General features: G+C 36.8%; 1 protein-coding gene across 1 annotated transcript in view; it reads right to left on the reverse strand.

Moving 5' to 3' along the window:
* The window catches only part of MDN1 (midasin AAA ATPase 1), a 3,484,183-nt gene that overhangs the window by 912,029 nt on the left and 2,554,952 nt on the right, over positions 1-17,202 (reverse strand). The window contains exon 73 of the mRNA XM_044071809.1: positions 12,850-13,033. Coding sequence (XP_043927744.1) covers positions 12,850-13,033 — 184 coding nt within the window. The remainder of the gene's footprint in view (positions 1-12,849; positions 13,034-17,202) is intronic.

The following is a 17,202-nucleotide window of genomic DNA, read 5'->3' on the forward strand; positions in this document are numbered from 1 at the left end:
ACTATGGACACATGATGAACAACGTTTAGATTGCTATCAACCTCTGTTCTCAAGTCTCGCACCACCAGGTTAGAACTTACAGGGGTGCTTATCTATATCATAATTAGCAGGGGCTACTTTGCCAAAGGGGATAATGAGGCATTTTTTGTGTTTAATTTTAGTCCATGACTTTGGCAACAATAATTTGTCACTGTCAGTCCCTTCTGTAATATGTTTACATCGTTGGGGGACTCTATGATTAGGCCCAGTTTACAGTCATCTGCAAACTTGGAAAGTCACAGGCCATCTACTTTTGTCTGGAATTCAGACAATAGATTCCAAACAGTAGACAGCCCTGCACAGATCCTTGTGTCACCCCATTGGTAACTGGTCTACTGGTGGAGTTGGACTCACCAACTTTGACAGTGTGCATTCTGTCGGTGAGCCAAACTGGCTATCCATCTAGAGACTTATGGGTTAATCCCTAGCTGGGAGTTTCTCAAAAATTCCTGAGTGAGGAATTGTCTCAAAACCCATGGCTAAATCAAGATAGGCAATAAGTACTGTTTTGCTCTCAACCATTCTTTGGTGATATTCTCAAAGAAGTCCACCAGGTTTAATAAGCAAGATTTACCCCTCACAAAACAAACTTGGTTAGGTCAAAAGTTTGAAGATCACCTGTGTCCTTGTTGATTAGGTCCACAATGATTATTTCCATGGCCTTGCAGATAAAGCTGGTTAGGCCTATGGGCCGATAATTCCCAGTGTCAGTTGATGGACCCCCTTTGTGCAAGGGGATTACTACTGCTGGTCTCCACACTGCCAGAACAAAGCCATTGCTCAGGCTATGGTTAAAGAGTGCCAAGTAGTTCCACTAGGTCTTGTATTAGATTTAGTATGCAGCCTGAGATGTTATCTGGTCCCATAGAAGCTCTGTTTTTGGTCTTGGACAGCGCTTGTATGACCTGTTCTTTGGAGATACTCTGTAAAGGACTGATGTCAGCAGTGCTTTTGGGTATGGGTGGTGGGGACAGGGGGGTGAAGTTATTGCTAAAACTGTCAACTTAATTATAAAACGGAGTGTATCAGGACAAATCCAAAAATAATATAGTACACAAGAGTTAAATATGTCCAGTAGGCTGAAGTTGTCCAAATATAAATACTTCAATAAAATAAATAAAATCAGGTAAGCACTTTTGCAATGTGTTTGCTTCTTCAAACCATAAAATACACATTCAAACAAACCATTTAAAAACAACCATTTGGCCAATCATAATGAAAGTACTAGTCATGTGATATAATTAGTGATTCAGACCTCTTCTTTTTAAAGCAGGTTTTAGAGAGATAGCACTGTTTAGCCCTGGAGACTCATCTGTTCTAATATCTAGGATCCATTTCAGCTCCAAAAATTCAGGTTTCATTACTATCACCACCTTCTTTGATGTTAGTATTAAATTGCTGCAAGGCCAAAAACTTAAATTTGTGAGTGTCATCAAAATCTAACACATGCTTAAGCTAGTGCATTAGTAAGTTTTCCATTCCTTATATCAACATGCTCCAGTATATGATCCCTAAATGCATGATTTGTCTTTCCTATGTAAAACATTTCACATGCTATGCAATGTGCCATATAAACTAGATTACCATGGTTACAGTCCGCATAAAAATGTAAACCGATGTCTTTAAAGGTCCTAGGATGAATAGAGGTAGTCGACCAAATAAATCTACATGAATGAAAATAAATTTTTGGAGCTGAAATGGATCCTAGATTTTAGAGCAGATGTGTCTCCAGGGCTAAACAGTGATATCTCTTTAAAACCTGCTTTAAAAAGAAGAAGTCTGAATCACTGATATCACATGACTAATATTTTCATTATGACTTGTCAAAATCGTTGTTTTTAAATGGTTTGCTTGAATGTGTATTTTATGGTCTGAAGAAGCAGACATTGCAAAAGCACTTACCTAATTTTAACGTATTTTATTAAAGTATCTATATTTGGACAACTTCAGCCTACTGGACATCTTTGACTCTTGTATACTAAAATCTGTCAACTAACAGGGTTGGTAATTTCCTCAGGGTCAGAGTGAGTGGTACTGTCCAGTATAAGTTCAACACACAGCTGGGCATTCCTTTTAGGTTTCAGACATAGCTAAAGAATGCCTTATGATTGTCTTTAGCTAGGAATGTCAATTTAGTCTCATAACTAGATTTAGAGGACTTTACAAAGTATCTGATTTGCTTGTTCAGGCTGTGGAGGGTATTATTTCTCTGTTAAGTTCCCTGTTGTTCTTAGATATCTGTTTTTTTTTTTTTTTTGTTATATAACATATTTATATTTACAGTTCACCAGGGTGGCTTGTTTTTTCAGATGACCTGGTTTTGGTCCTCTCAGGTAGAGCCGGATCAATAAATTTGTTTAAGTGGCTACATATGGCATTTATGTTCTCCTTTTGTATAGGAGTTATTTCTGGCTGTGTTAGCAGGGGCTTTGATACTTTTTATACAATTGCTTGGTAGGCTCCTGTGTGGGGATCAGGTCTGATCCTTCCTTCAGTGCAGTGACCCCCGCCCCCCCATGTTGGTGAGCACTATGTCTGACATTTGAGCCCCTTGTGGTGGTGCAGACCAACTGTTCTAGGGCATCTGAACTAAAGTCCAAGAACTTCAGACTGATCATGTCTTCACTTGTGTAATTCGCCCAACAGAATAGTTGAAATCTCCTATTACCAACTTGTTTGGCTGTATACAGAGTGACTGTAACAAGTCCAGGTAGGTGGTGTGCTTCCCCTGGTTCATGGTGGGGGACCTGTAGATAGCAATGATGTGGTAGAGTATTTTACCTATAGTTATTTGTACCTAGAGTAGCTCAAGATAGTTGTACTGTTTTATCATTTTCAAGGTGTATTTGGATTCAATAAAGATAGAAACACCTCCACCTTTGGTTCTCACACACTTGTTTTGGGGTCTGAATGTGTGAAAGGCATTGTATCTTTGTAGGCCTGGGGTGCTCTCTGCAGTCTTGAAGCAAAGGAGCACAAGTCTGTTATTGATCCACCCTTGCATCCAATTGTAGTGGTGGGTGGCTCTAAGACAGAACCACTTGCTAAATTTGTTGATTTTAAACTGAAGCACTTCTTCATTGACAAGATATAGGTTTTAAAAGATGCATGGCATTTTTTAAAATCACAAGCAGATTCCACTTGATAATAATCTAATATTTGTAACTACAGATATTCATGACTTGTTTCTAGTTATTCCACATACAACAGATTTAGAACGGTTTGGTGATGCATTGATTGAGGGTATTTGTTTGCCTCGTGATGATACTAGTTTACATCTGGAATGTATGTATTTATTTCTCTCCAATAATTATGTATTGTTTGAACATGAACATTACAGACAGATTACTGGGGTAGTGATGGGGGCAGCAGTTGCCGCCAATTTTGCCAATACTGTTTTATGGTGTTGGGGAAAAAGTGTATGTTTTTGTTTCTGATTTTGACTATGTGAAACTATTTGCTTTAATTGGATGACATTTTTATTTTATGGTATGGAAACATTAAAAGTTTGTTAAATTTGTTTATTATATTTATAACACTACTTAGGGGCGGCTGCGGTGGTGCAACGGTTAGCGTTGCCGCTTCACAGCAAGAGGTTCTCCGGTTTGATCCTCGGCTGGGGTGCCTTCTATGCAGAGTCTGCATGTCCTCCCTGTGGTCGCGTGGGTTTCCTCCGGTGCTCTCCCACATCCCAAAGACATGCTGTAGGTGGAGTGGACACAATAAATTGGCCCTAGGTGTGAGTGTGTGCATGTGTGTGCCTTCTGTGGAAGGTTGGGTGCAGAGGCTGGCAACTCAACACCGTAAAACTCCACTGCCAATCATAAGCGGACAGGTGATCCGCTGTGGCGACCCCTAACCGGGAAAAGCCGAAAGAAGAAGATATTTATAACACTACTTAATTTTTATAGCTAATTTTATTCATTTTTACTTTTTCAGCTAATTTTGATGTTAGGGAAAATAACTTCTTGGATGTTACCATTTATAAAAATAGTATGAGCGATTGTTTTTCATCCACCATATCCTAAAAATCAACTCATTCTAACAGTCTGTTGCACTCCAACAGTTTCCATCCCCATTGGTAAAAGATATATGTCCTTGCAGGACAGATGATTACAGCTTCCAGATTAGTAATTGCAATGTTATGGGAGAGAGCTTATCCATCTAGCATGGTTAGGGTTTTTGAGCAGGAAGTAACTATTGGTAGGAATATGTGGGTCGGCCTATTTTGATGAGGGTTGAGACTGATAGAGCTGTTGACAATGGTCCTATTAATAATAATAATAAAAAAAAAAAAATCAGATGCATTTTGTAGGGCCATGGTATGCGAATATGATGTTGCCATGAGAAATACAAAAGCCATTTTAGAGAAAATTTGGAAAACTGTCACTGATCCCCTAAAATGGGAAGGGATTTTTGGTAAAAAAAAAAAAAAAAAAAGTTAGCAATGTATAAAAATACAAATAAAAATAATTTCAAGTATTTTAAGAGGTCTCAAAATATCTTCCCGAATTCCTTGGTAGCGAATAAGGGAATGATGAAATGTGGGTGTTGCCAGCAATGTAAGTATATCTGGGGAAGGGGCTAATCTGATACTGGAACATATCCCTAGAGGCCTGTCCCCTAATGGTAAATTTAATTGTAATACAAAATGGGTAGTATATCTGGCTCATTGTCCAACTTGCCCAGCTTTTTATGTGGGTAAAATGGAGATAGCCCTGAGAAAAAGGATACCATCAGCATTTTTATGCTATTTCCGTGGGCGACATGACAAATGCACTTTATAAACACTAACTTTGCAGCCTTTAAGCAGTTTACATTTTTTCTTCTGGAGAAGGTTGCGGTTTTTGAGAGGGGAGACAACTGGGGAGTTCATTTAGAAGCCCAAAAGTGTCTGCAACTGGTGGTGCACAGTTCTCAGAGCATCTTCTGTGTGTCGTGTGAATGTGAAGGTTAGCCAGCACGTAAAACTCTACTGCCAATCAGCGGACAGGACTTCGCTGTACCGGAAAAGACACAAACAAACCTGTCTGTAACTAACAAACCTGGTTTAAATGGGAAGACAACAAATAATAGTTTATTGGTTCTCAGAAATATGATTTTATAAGTTTTATGAGGAATTATTTGGTTGTAATAAGTTTAATAATAATAATAATAATAATAATAATAATGTAATTTCGCTTTTAAGTGTATTATTGGTGTTGTAGTGGTTGTATTGTTTCACTAGATGGAGCTACTTTATTTTCAATTTAAATGGCTGTTTGGAAGGGTTTTTTATACGATGAAGTTCTCATATTGTTTTGAACAAAGGCACTCATCAGTAAATTGTTTGTTGGGTTTTGTTTATTTATGAAACAGCAAAAAGCAGTTTGAGAGCCAAGCCAAAATGAAAATGGAGAAAAGAGAATTTACAAATAGGGATGATTGCAGCAAGGGCCGTGACAAACAGGCAGCAAGGAGCTGGGAGTTACACGAGGATAACTATTAAAGAAACTAATTACTGGGGACAGAAAAGTCGCAGAATGGGATAAGGCCAAGTACAAGTCTGGACTGCAGGTTGGAGACTGCCTTGCCTACCAGGGACTGATGAGAGCATAAAGAGAACAGAAAGGGATGGGTGAGTTATCTGAAAGACTACTCTAGCCGAGGTCATAGCGGAGTCGAGAACAGAAACCACAGGTTAAAAAGAAATAATTAGTAGGCATATACAATAATGCACGATAACCGTAAGAATCAATCAGTAGAGGTGACAGAAAACTGGAAAACGAGAATGGAAAGGCAATATACAAACACACACTGGAAGGATATGCAACAATTAAAGTTTAGATATTCAGTATTTCTGTATCCGAGTGTTTGCATAGGGACTTTTATACACCAAGTAAACTTCAGAGACTTTTTTCAAAGACTGACAGAAATTCCTGGAGGTGTGATGGGAAAGAGAGGGGTAGGCAAACACATTTTTTAGGAATGCAATGAGTTGGAAGATTTTTGTAATTCCCTGCAGAGTACTTTGTCAGAAATATTGGGGGAGCAAATTATTGTAAATGAGATGATTCTTTTCAGCTGGGATATAGAAACTGAATTGCTGGCTACCAAATAAAGCAAATACTAGAAAATGGAAATCAAAAATTAAACCAACAATAACAGAATTATTAAATGTTGTAAAGAATGTAAAATGACAGGTGGGATCTTTAGAAAAGGGAAGGAGCAAACGAATTAGAAAAAATGGAATCTGTGTGAAAAATACATGTAGAATAATGTATTTTTTTAGGAGTGATCTATGTAATGTTACATTGAATAATAATTGTTAAAGTAACTACATATGTATAATGCAGGAAAAGGAAACATTTACGTAATTGTTTACTTTTTTTTATAACTAAACGTGTACCCATGTCAAGTTAAAAAATATGTTAAAAAAAAAAAACAGAAGGAAATAGGGAGGAAGTATCACCAATATGCATATGCAGGCACTGGGGACCACTTGGGATGGACCTGAACAGGAAATTAAAACACCGCCAAGATTTAACATATTGGGAACAGATGAATGCAGTAAAGTCTCAGAGTTGGGAGCAGTCTATGAACTATGGGAGGGAGGACCGAGGTGCCTTAGAGAGTTGTATGGGCAGCTGATTACAGTTCTTAAAGAAATGAAACTTTTTGGTGAAAGGAAGATTGGTCCCTGTGGATTACCTGGCTAATGTGAACTAGAATGCACTCCAAGTCAAGAAAGGGGTGCTTAGTCAAGTGTATAAAATTTGATGAGTGATAGGAAACAAAACACATTTAAATTATGTCAGAGGAGTTTGAATACAGACGACAAAAAAAATGGACAGGGGTAATTTCTACTCCTGGATATGCTCCTAGGCCCAGGAAATTCAGATTGGTTGGTTAGCAATGCTTTTAAGTATTCTTACACACCTTCAACGCTAGCAGGGATGTTTCCTTCTGCTGCCCATTTTTGTTGGGGATACATAACATACAAGCAGATGCAATATTTTTGGGACTAGGAGCTTCTGAATGGTTACAGAATTGAACTCCAGAATTAATGTGACGATAAGTGACCAAACCAACTTAAAAATTTCTAAACTGAACCATTTCCTAAGTAAAGGAGATGCAGCTTTGCTGGATATGTGAGAAACTGCAATGTTAATCCTCTAATGATATCAGCAAAGAAGGCTTTAACAGGCTAATGAAAGCAAGATGCACCAACAAAAGATATGATTGAGATAAAGAACCTGTGTGTCTATATTTGGAGAGTAGACAGACCAGTTGTTAATACATATGGGTATATTTTAAAGGATACTAAACAATTCCTTTTGATGTTATATGAAAGTATGACAACCCTACCCATAGATTTACCTTACTGGTTAGTTACTTTGGACGTTCAATCCTTACTTACTATGATGCCGAATTATGAAAGTATTGAATGTGTATGTAGGTGTCTGGAAGCAGACCCTAATTATGCTAGAACTTTTATAGATGCTCTATGTAGTTTATTAAACATTGTATTGACCCACAATATCTTTACTTTAATAATAATATTTATATCCAGAAAGATGGCGTAGCTATGGGCACTGTGTGCCAATAGCTACGCCAATTTAGTAATGGCAGATTGGGAGAGGTATAGTTTGAGTTGGATAGTTTTAAGAAATATGTTAAATTTTACGTGCGCTTTGTAGATGATCTTTTTTTGGTGTGGACGGCAGATGAAGAGGATTTGTATAATTTTTTAGGACAGATTAACTTGGTACCATATTTAAAATTCACGATGAGTGCATCATTAACTTCAGTTTCATATTTAGATGTACTTATTGAGAGACTTTCAAGTGGTTTACTGAACACGGGGGGGGGGGGGTCTATCGGAAGTCTTGTTATAGGAACTCCTTATTACATAGGAGCAGTATGCACCCCAAGTTTATTTTTAGGAATATAGTGAGAGGACAGGCGATGCGGCTTCTCACCTTAATCCCACTGAGATTTTTTTTTTTTTTTTTTAAAGAGTTGACTGACCTCTATGATCAATTAGTTGATAGAGCTAATAGCCCAGATGAAATTAGAGAGGGTTTTATGGGAGATGACACACTCAGGAAGGATCGGGCTGCCCCATATTTTATGAATAGGGATGATATAGAAGAAAGAATTATGACGTTTTAGATAGCGTAATGAAATATAAGGAAGATGCCAGGGTTTCTATCTATTATACACAGGATGTTAATGAGATTAGAAGTATTTATTTTAAGTACTGATATATATTCTTACTGTTGATCCAGCAATTCGTGATATTGTGGGTGACAAACCTAGGTTTGTTTATAAGAATCGCATGAATCTTCATAGGATTCTGTGTTACCCCAGTAGACATTATAATGATATCCAAAAACTTACACCGGTTACTAGACCTTGCAGGAATTGCAATTTTTGTTGTATGATCGACAGTATTATGGCTACTTTTTTACATCCTGTGAGTCAACAGTATTTCCATTTTTATGCTGTAGCCAATTGTAATACTGAGCATATAGTCTATTTGGCCTCCTGCACGTCTTGCCCAGCTTTTTATGTGGGACAAGACAGATAGAAGGCTCAGAGATAGGATTAGGGAGCACATGTATAATATCCGTATTAGATCAAATAAGAATGCACTCTCCAAGCATGTTATGGAAACATCTGCACAGCATAAATTTAAGTTTCTTGTTATACAAGTGAATACACCTTCTATTAGAAGAGGTGATGTGGTTAATTTCACTGAACAAAATGAAACTAAATGGATCGTCAGGCTGAGGGCAGATAGGGAGCCTGGCCTGAACGATAAGAGTACCTATTAGACCTATGCTGAAAAGTAGGAGAATAAAAGTCCAATAGAATGTTTAATATATGTGCATATGTTAGATGTTTTGTTTTTTATATTGTGAGATGTAAGATTTTTTATTTTTTAATTTTTAACAATATTGTTTCGTACATTGAATTTAGTCATGTTCTTAACGTGACAGAGGTTTTAAATGATATATATAAATATATATATATATATATATATATTATGTTGCTATTGAGCGCCTATGTAATGGTTAAGCACTAATTGACATTTAATCGCCGATTGCCTTTTAATGATACAGGATATGATGTCAGCTTTATAGGGTATGAATAGTTTTTTAAATTTTTAGTTTTGTATTGGCTTGAAGAAGCCCAGTCGGGTGAAAGCGCTTGTCATTCTTAATCACTTTGAATAAATACCTTCATTTTATGCTTTGAGTGTTTTGTCCTTACATGAGAGACTGGTTTTACTGTTTGAAGTGAAGACTGCCTGCTTTATTGCATTAGATTTGTATGGAGATCAACTTATGAGGATATTGTTCTGCCGATTAGTACTCCTGGTTTTTCTTTTTGGCTTATTTGTGTTTTTATACAGGAGTCTTCACATTTAGGTAGCAAATTGTGTTTTATTAAAAGAAAGTTATATTGAATAAATGGAAGAACTAGCCTTTTAAGGATGGACAGTGACATTTATACTCAATTACAGCGGTGGTGGTGTTGGTGTTGCGGTAGCGTTGTTGCCTCACAGTAAGACATTGTCCTGTTCGATTCTCAGCTAGAGCATCTTCTGTGTGGAGACATGCATGAATGGGCATACCTTCATTGAAGGCTGTGTGTCAGGGCCGGCAACTCGGCACGTAAAAATCTACTGCCAATCATTAGCAGACCGGAGTTCCGCTGTGGCGACCCCAAACCAGGAAAAGCAGAAAGACACAACAGGAGAATTTAGATAAAGAACAGGGGAATCAGTACTGAGTAAAAAGTGAGAAGTACAGCACAAATAAACAGAATGGAGTTTTGTAGTTGTAAAAAAAGTATAGGCTGATGTTTAAACAAAGATAGGGCTGACTTACTTATTAAAATGTTGTATTTGTTGTTTACTTATTTATAGATTAATACATTTTAACTTTTCTGATATAGTTGTAACTCCTTAGATTTATATACAGTCCTAAACTTTTTACCATTGTTTTGTGTAAATGTATTCAACAGTATAAGTGAACAGATGGTTTTAAATTACTGTTCTGTTTTGTCTGCATTTCTGTATCTTGCTTGTTAACATTTATGTAGTCAAACAAAAACTAAAAAAGTCACAATGGCAGAAAAGGCAACAACTGAAAAACGCTCGGAAAAAGTCACAGCAATAGCGTATAATTAGTTTAATATAAAACTTCATCAGAAAACAATGAACATAAGCACAGCTAGTCTTAAATAGATCAATCAATTAATACGTCACATGGTTAAATGCATAAAACTTTGAAATTTAAACACATATAGGCAAACATGTGCAAATGTAGAAAAACACAAATGAATAATGAATTTACACCATTAAAACAAAAATATGAATAAAAATGAAAAAAAATTGACAACGAGACAAAAGGTTCCCCAGCAGCACCAGCCTACGCCAATCTGGTTATGGCATGGTGGGGGGAACCTGCAGGCACATTTTAATATAGTACATTGATGATTTAATTTTTGTCATTGAGGAAATAAGGAAACTGTGGATTGTTTTATACATGAAACAAACACTTTGTCAGGGTTTCTCAAATTCACGCCTGGTGGCGTTGGACTATCTGTATGTTACGATATTATTGACAATGTTTTTCAAAGCAAAATACATAGAAAGAGAACTTTCACTAACGGGTACCTACATTACACCAGTGGTCATCCTAAATTTATCATCAAAAACATTCCAAGGGGACAGTTCATAAGAGCTAGCCGCATGACTACCAGGGAGACTGATGTCATAAATGAATTTCATTACATTGTCCAGTTATTTGTACAAAGAGGACATGATGAAAAGTTCCTAATGGACACTGGACAGGAGATTTATAACAACGTTGCTGACATTCAGTCAAGCAACTGTAACATGTCCAATCATTATTGTTCCTTTGACATGAGCTCTGACTGTTTTCAGTTAAGATCCATTATGGAACAAAACTGGAAAGTTATTCAAGGAAATCAAGATATTTTAAAGTTGTTGGTGCAAACCCAACTTTGTGTTTAAAATGATTTTAGAAAGACATAGTACTGTTAGTTTGGTTCCAATAGCTAATAAGAAAGGAATGTTTCATGTAATAACTGTACAGTTTGTCGCTTTTCCGAGGGACCATGCATAAATGTTATTACCTCTGACAAAAATCTTAGAAGTACCTGGATATGTTGACTGTACAAGCGTGGGCTTGTTTATATTGCTTTTTGCTGTCTGCCCAGCTTTCTATGTGGGTATGACCACAAGAAGCCTGGGTGGAGCACCTTTATGCCATTAAGACAAAAATTTAACAACCTATATAGACATTCATTGTCTTGTATTAACTTTAAGAAATTTCTGTTTACTGTTTTAGAGATTTGTAGAAATGACAAAAGAGCAGGGGACTTCAAAAATTATGTCGAACAGAGAGAAACATTATGGCAGGTTAGATTGTTTTCAGACAACCCACCAGGTTTAAATGGAACAGTCAATGTGAAATGTTTTTTAAAACAGCGAAAATTGACCATTTCAAAACATAACAACATTAATAGTTTGTTAGATTAATTACTACTATTAATTTTTATTGCTTATTTCATTTTTTATTCATATTTTTGTTTTAATGGTGTAAATTCATTATTCATTTGTGTTTTTCTACATTTGCACATGTTTGCCTATATGTGTTTAAATTTCAAAGTTTTATGCATTTAATCATGTGACGTATTAATTGATTGATCTATTTAAGACTAGCTGTGCTTATGTTCATTGTTTTCTGATGAAGTTCATTAAGCTAATTATACGCTATTGCTGTGACTTTTTCCGAGCGTTTTTCAGTTGTTGCCTTTTCTGCCATTGTGACTTTTTTAACATTTATGTAGTAATAATTCATCATTTTATCCCTAGGAGTTTTCCCTATGCCCCCAAACCATCAAACTACCCCAAATAAAGGCCCACCCTACGCAACACCTGCACTAGGAACATAACCAGTACACTAAAGGGAGCCATCCTGAGAGCTACGAAGGTACTGTGTTGTCTTGTGCTGCCACTCTATTTTGCATGTGTGCAGTGAGTGGGTGGGAAACATCTCCAAAAACCAGGCTACTCTGGCTTTCCTCCCAGATCAGGGGTATATGGAGTCTCCCAGATACAGAATTACGCTGCTCCACTCAATCAACCAGCAACTCACATCATACAGAGTGGTGGCTAAAGGGACTTTTTTTTCTATATGGCCCTAACCACACTCCTGGTGGCAACCTGAGCATATGCATTATTGCAGAAACTTCCTATACCTTTCTTATGTGTGCTTCTTCGCATCTGCTAATATGGGCTATGATCACTAGCTTGGGAAGCCACAGATCATATCCTCCCTAGTAACGCCATATTTTCTTGTGAGCCATTGCTTGTGTGGAACCCACTGGCTGGTTAACCCCACCCAGGACAAGCAAGCTAAATGTCACTGACTCTTATTCTCCCATGCCAACTTCCTCTAAACGTCAAATGCAAACTCAGGTCATCTGGGTCATAGTCAGGGCTTTATCCCTCTCTGCCAATGAGTAGGGTCCAATTCTTACTATTTTGATATCACTGTATTACATGTCATTTTATGCATGACTGGAATTCTTCTCCCCAAAATGAAAGCCAGCTGACCCTACCCACTTAAGACATAACGGGTTAGTTTAGCAACTAACATGTCCTCTACCATCACCACCAAGTGACAGCATATAACAAGCTATGAAAAACTATTGTACACAATTTACAATGGATAATCAGGAAGTTAGTGTAAATGTCAGGCTAAGTTAATGCAAGTGCATTCCTCATACCTGTGCAGTGTTGGTGCTAGTGGAGAAAACGCTTCTCAACTCCTTGTTTAACTTCTGGACTACAGACTGCTCTGTTCGTTTGTCCACAAAGTCTGGGCTTTCTTCAGCCTCTTGCTCCATTAACGCTGGGCGGCACGGTTCTCCTAGGGCAGCTTCAAACTTCTTCACAAATTTAAAGAGAGTTCTGTACAGATGAGAATATGAGTAAAACATGAAGCATGCTCAGTTTAATGGTCAGCCATAAACATGAGAAAACATTGTGCACTGTGTTTTAATGATGCATGGCTGATTTAAGTGATGATGTAAAAAATGTAAGCTGCTGTTATCTTGCACTTCTTTTTCTAAGCTTTGCATTTCTGTCACCAGATCAAATCTGAGATATCCCTGAACACCCAGCTGCTAAATGTAATATAATACTAAAGCATTTCAAACCACAAAAAAAAAAAAAACTGAAATGTCAAAGGAAGCATGCAAGAATAAAATGTAAGCTACTGCTGGCGTATTGCAATTTTGTGAAATTTGCATTTTTACCGCCAATCAAGATGAAAACAGATCCCTTGACAGCCTACACAGCTAGCAAAGGAAATGCATTATTAAAGGACTTCAACCTACACAAAATGACAGAAGTCTTAACAAGGCAAAGGTAATACATTTCATAGGAAAACAGCAGGATTATTTTTTTATCAAACAAAAGGGATAATATGTCAGACATTACAACTATATGCTGAATAATATAATGTTAAACGAGTAATGAAAATATATAAATCCAGGTGCGTGGCTATAGTCAAACTTAAATGCTTTCAGTAAAAAGAAAACAGTTAGTGGCAAGCTGAATGTGTCATTGCACCTTGACACTTAAGACATTCACTCATGCAATGCTGAACTGCATTTGACTCCTATGGCACTCTCATGAACAGCTGCTGCAAGTGTACTAAAAAGTAATGGAAGATCACAAGACAATTCTTACATAGTACACACTGACGACACATACACTTATGACAGTGTCAACAATCTACCTGCTGTTTGTCTTTGGAATGAGACATGAAACTGGAATACCAGTAGAAACTGCATGTGAACAAAAGGTAGATGTTAAGACTCTGCACAGATGGCATCCAAGACAAGATCAAAACTACGGAACTTCTTGTTATGAAGAGACAATACTATTCACTGCACCTCTGTGTCATCTTAATAAAATAACTGGCAGCACTTCTGCAAGCCTGGAACACACTGAACTCATCTAAACAAATCTAGAAACATGACTACTCATAACTTGAATGGACTGCATTACTGCAAGTTTCAATTTTCATGAAACTATTTACACAAGGACATGATTCCCCGCCCCCGCCAAAAAAAAGGTGCTTGAATGCAACTTTTTGAGAGGCAACAGCAAAAGTAACTGCCTAGAGGTTTAATGCATTGCACTGCTACATTATTCACCACCACCACCAAACAAATCTGCAAAACTACAACTGGATATATCCAGAAAGGGCCTGCCTAAACTTTGGCGCGGCACATTACTACATGTTCTGATAATTAAAGTTCAATGGTCCACTTGTTAATTTAAAATCTATCCTACTTCATGTGGTAACACACTGTATTGCTTCTTTAAGCCTTACCACATATGCAAACATATGCATAATCACCCACAGCTGAAACATATCTATTAATGATGGGGTACCTAAGTAAGACTGGTCTTATGGTTAGAACAGCAGTAAAGATCATTCATCTTGCTAACAACCCATACTCAAGTACAATAATTACAAAAAAATCCAATATAAAATGAATTACTACATACAACTTCTAAGAGCAAGTAGTAGTAGCATCAAACTTTGGCATGCTACTCCAATTCTCCAAGATAGAGCTGTAAAATTTAAAGGTATCAAATGATCTCTGCTCAATATGAATCAGCATAAATGATAACTGGACTACTCTAGATTCATGGCTACTTGAAGAGGACCCAAAATCATATGGTAATAACACTCTCATGATTTGAGGGAACTCGCCCTATAATTCAATGTAAAAGTGTAGCTACCTCTTCAGAAACTGACATGGAAACAGCATATAATGTGAATTTTACATCTCAACAAACAAAACAGTAACATTGAAATGAACATGGTATATACAAATAGCTCAAAAAATGACAAGACTCATACTGACTACTCTGAAAAGTCAGCATAAACAATCAAATGATTCTGCCTTGGTGTTGTCTATGTTTTCTTACTCATACAAGTTCTACTTTTAAGGGTGTCTTGATATCTGCAATTGTTTACAAAAAAATTATATATTACGGTATACTAATTGGCTGTACTTTTCCCTCCAAATGACTGCAATGATCAAGTCTCCCACTCCAACAACTTAGGCATACTGTCGTTGAACTAAGTAGAACAGCGATTTAAACTCTTTCTTTTCACTGCTTCAGCTATTTTAACTCAAATCCCACATAGTTTTCATAATAGACTTACTCTTTCCACAAGCCTCAACTATTATAATTTGAAATATTAAGACTCTAAAGCGCTAGTTTCTTAGAGCTCTTTCCCCAAATCTAAGCAGACTGCACTACTTATAGAGCTGGGTACAACTGACTGCACTCCAGTGAAAAGCAAAAGTCACCCTATTCTTGCCCGGCAGGTATTACATAACATCCTGATTCGAAGAGAGGACAAGATGCTCCTTAATCAAGGATTCAGATTAAAGGAAACCAAATTTTCTTTGCTCATTTCAGCACTTAAAGGTCATCCTGGGGAAAGACACAGAACCCTAGGAAACAGTAAAGCTAAGCTGTACAACGAGCTAAAATATGATTACTATTACTAATCCCTCAAAACAAGACAGCACACTGCCACCAATGGTGTGAAATCGGTCTACAGCGAAAAAAGAAACTCCTTGCTTGAAGACCATTTTGCAAGTTCAAAGAAATAGGGTAGAACTCCAAATCAAACTATTACAACAAACAATCACCTTCTTACTGATTAGCTATTCAAAACTATTTTTCTTTTCCATACCTCAGAACATTTTTTTGAAACAGCAACAAAGAACTTAAATCAAATACTTGACATTTCAGATAGACTCATAGCTTTTAATATAGCGAAGCACCTTCTACATCAGTTAGGAAAACTTCCTGAAAAAATAAATTCACTCTAGCAAGTGCCCAGAAATTTTCCATCTGCATCCCACTTTTATTAAAATGTCAGCACCTGTTGCTTTGCTTCAAACCAATGCAAGTGTTTATGACTAGTCCTTAGGCTTTCCAATCAATTTTCCCTTTTTTAAGCATACCTACACAATTCCTCAACAAAATATTACTCCCCCAAAGGTAACCCAAAACTACCATTCAAATGCCAATCACAGCAAACAAACCAAAACATTTGAGAAAGTCCTCTACTTTCAAATAATGTCCACAGGTGTGTGTGTGTGTGTGTGTGTGTGTGTGTGTGTGTGTGTGTGTGTGTGTGTGTGTGTGTGTGTGTGTTGGTTTATACTACTTCATCGAATTTTTAGAAACTTGAAATGCATATGGTTGAGACCATATGATTAAGTTTGCAAAAACTCAAAAAAACACACAAATCTACATTTTTTAAGGGGACAAGCACCCCCTGCAAACTATATAAACCAACTCCGAAAAAGTACTACAGTGGGGAAAAGGGTAAATTCTCATTTGAAGTAGTTCTATGTAGATCATGGTACAATGAGGATCAGGGAATTTACTCCTTTTCCTAGTGTAGTGCAATCTCGGAGTTGGCATATACAATTTTCAAGGGGTGCAGGGAGGCCTGCCCCCACCCCACTGAAAAATGTAATTTTTTTTATTCAAGTTTTTGAAAGCTTGATCATATGAATTTCGAGTTTCCAAAAACTTTATGAAGTAATATAAATCCATACATATGCATACATATCTATATATAATATAGATATGCGAGTGTGTGTGTATGTATATATATATATATATATATATATATATATATATATATATATATATATATATATATATATATGTGTGTGTATACATATATGTGTGTATACATATATATATATATATATATATATATATATATATATATATACACACACACACACACACATATATATATATATATATATATATATATATATATATATATATACACACACACACACACACATACATACACACACAAAACTTTATGAATGGGGTTTACACCCTCCCTGTAATACACATTCACTGGTGATCTCCAACAGTATGGAGAGGGATCTCCTCATGGATACAATCAGTGGAGAGGGATCTCCTCATGGATATAATCAGTGGAGAGGGATCTCCTCATGGATACAATCAGTGGAGAGGGATCGCCTCATGGATACAATCAGTGGAGAGGGATC

This window comes from Protopterus annectens, chromosome 1.part0 (genome assembly GCF_019279795.1).
Source record: "Protopterus annectens isolate FY-2018-M chromosome 1.part0, PAN1.0, whole genome shotgun sequence".
Classification (NCBI taxonomy): Eukaryota; Metazoa; Chordata; order Ceratodontiformes; family Protopteridae; genus Protopterus; species Protopterus annectens.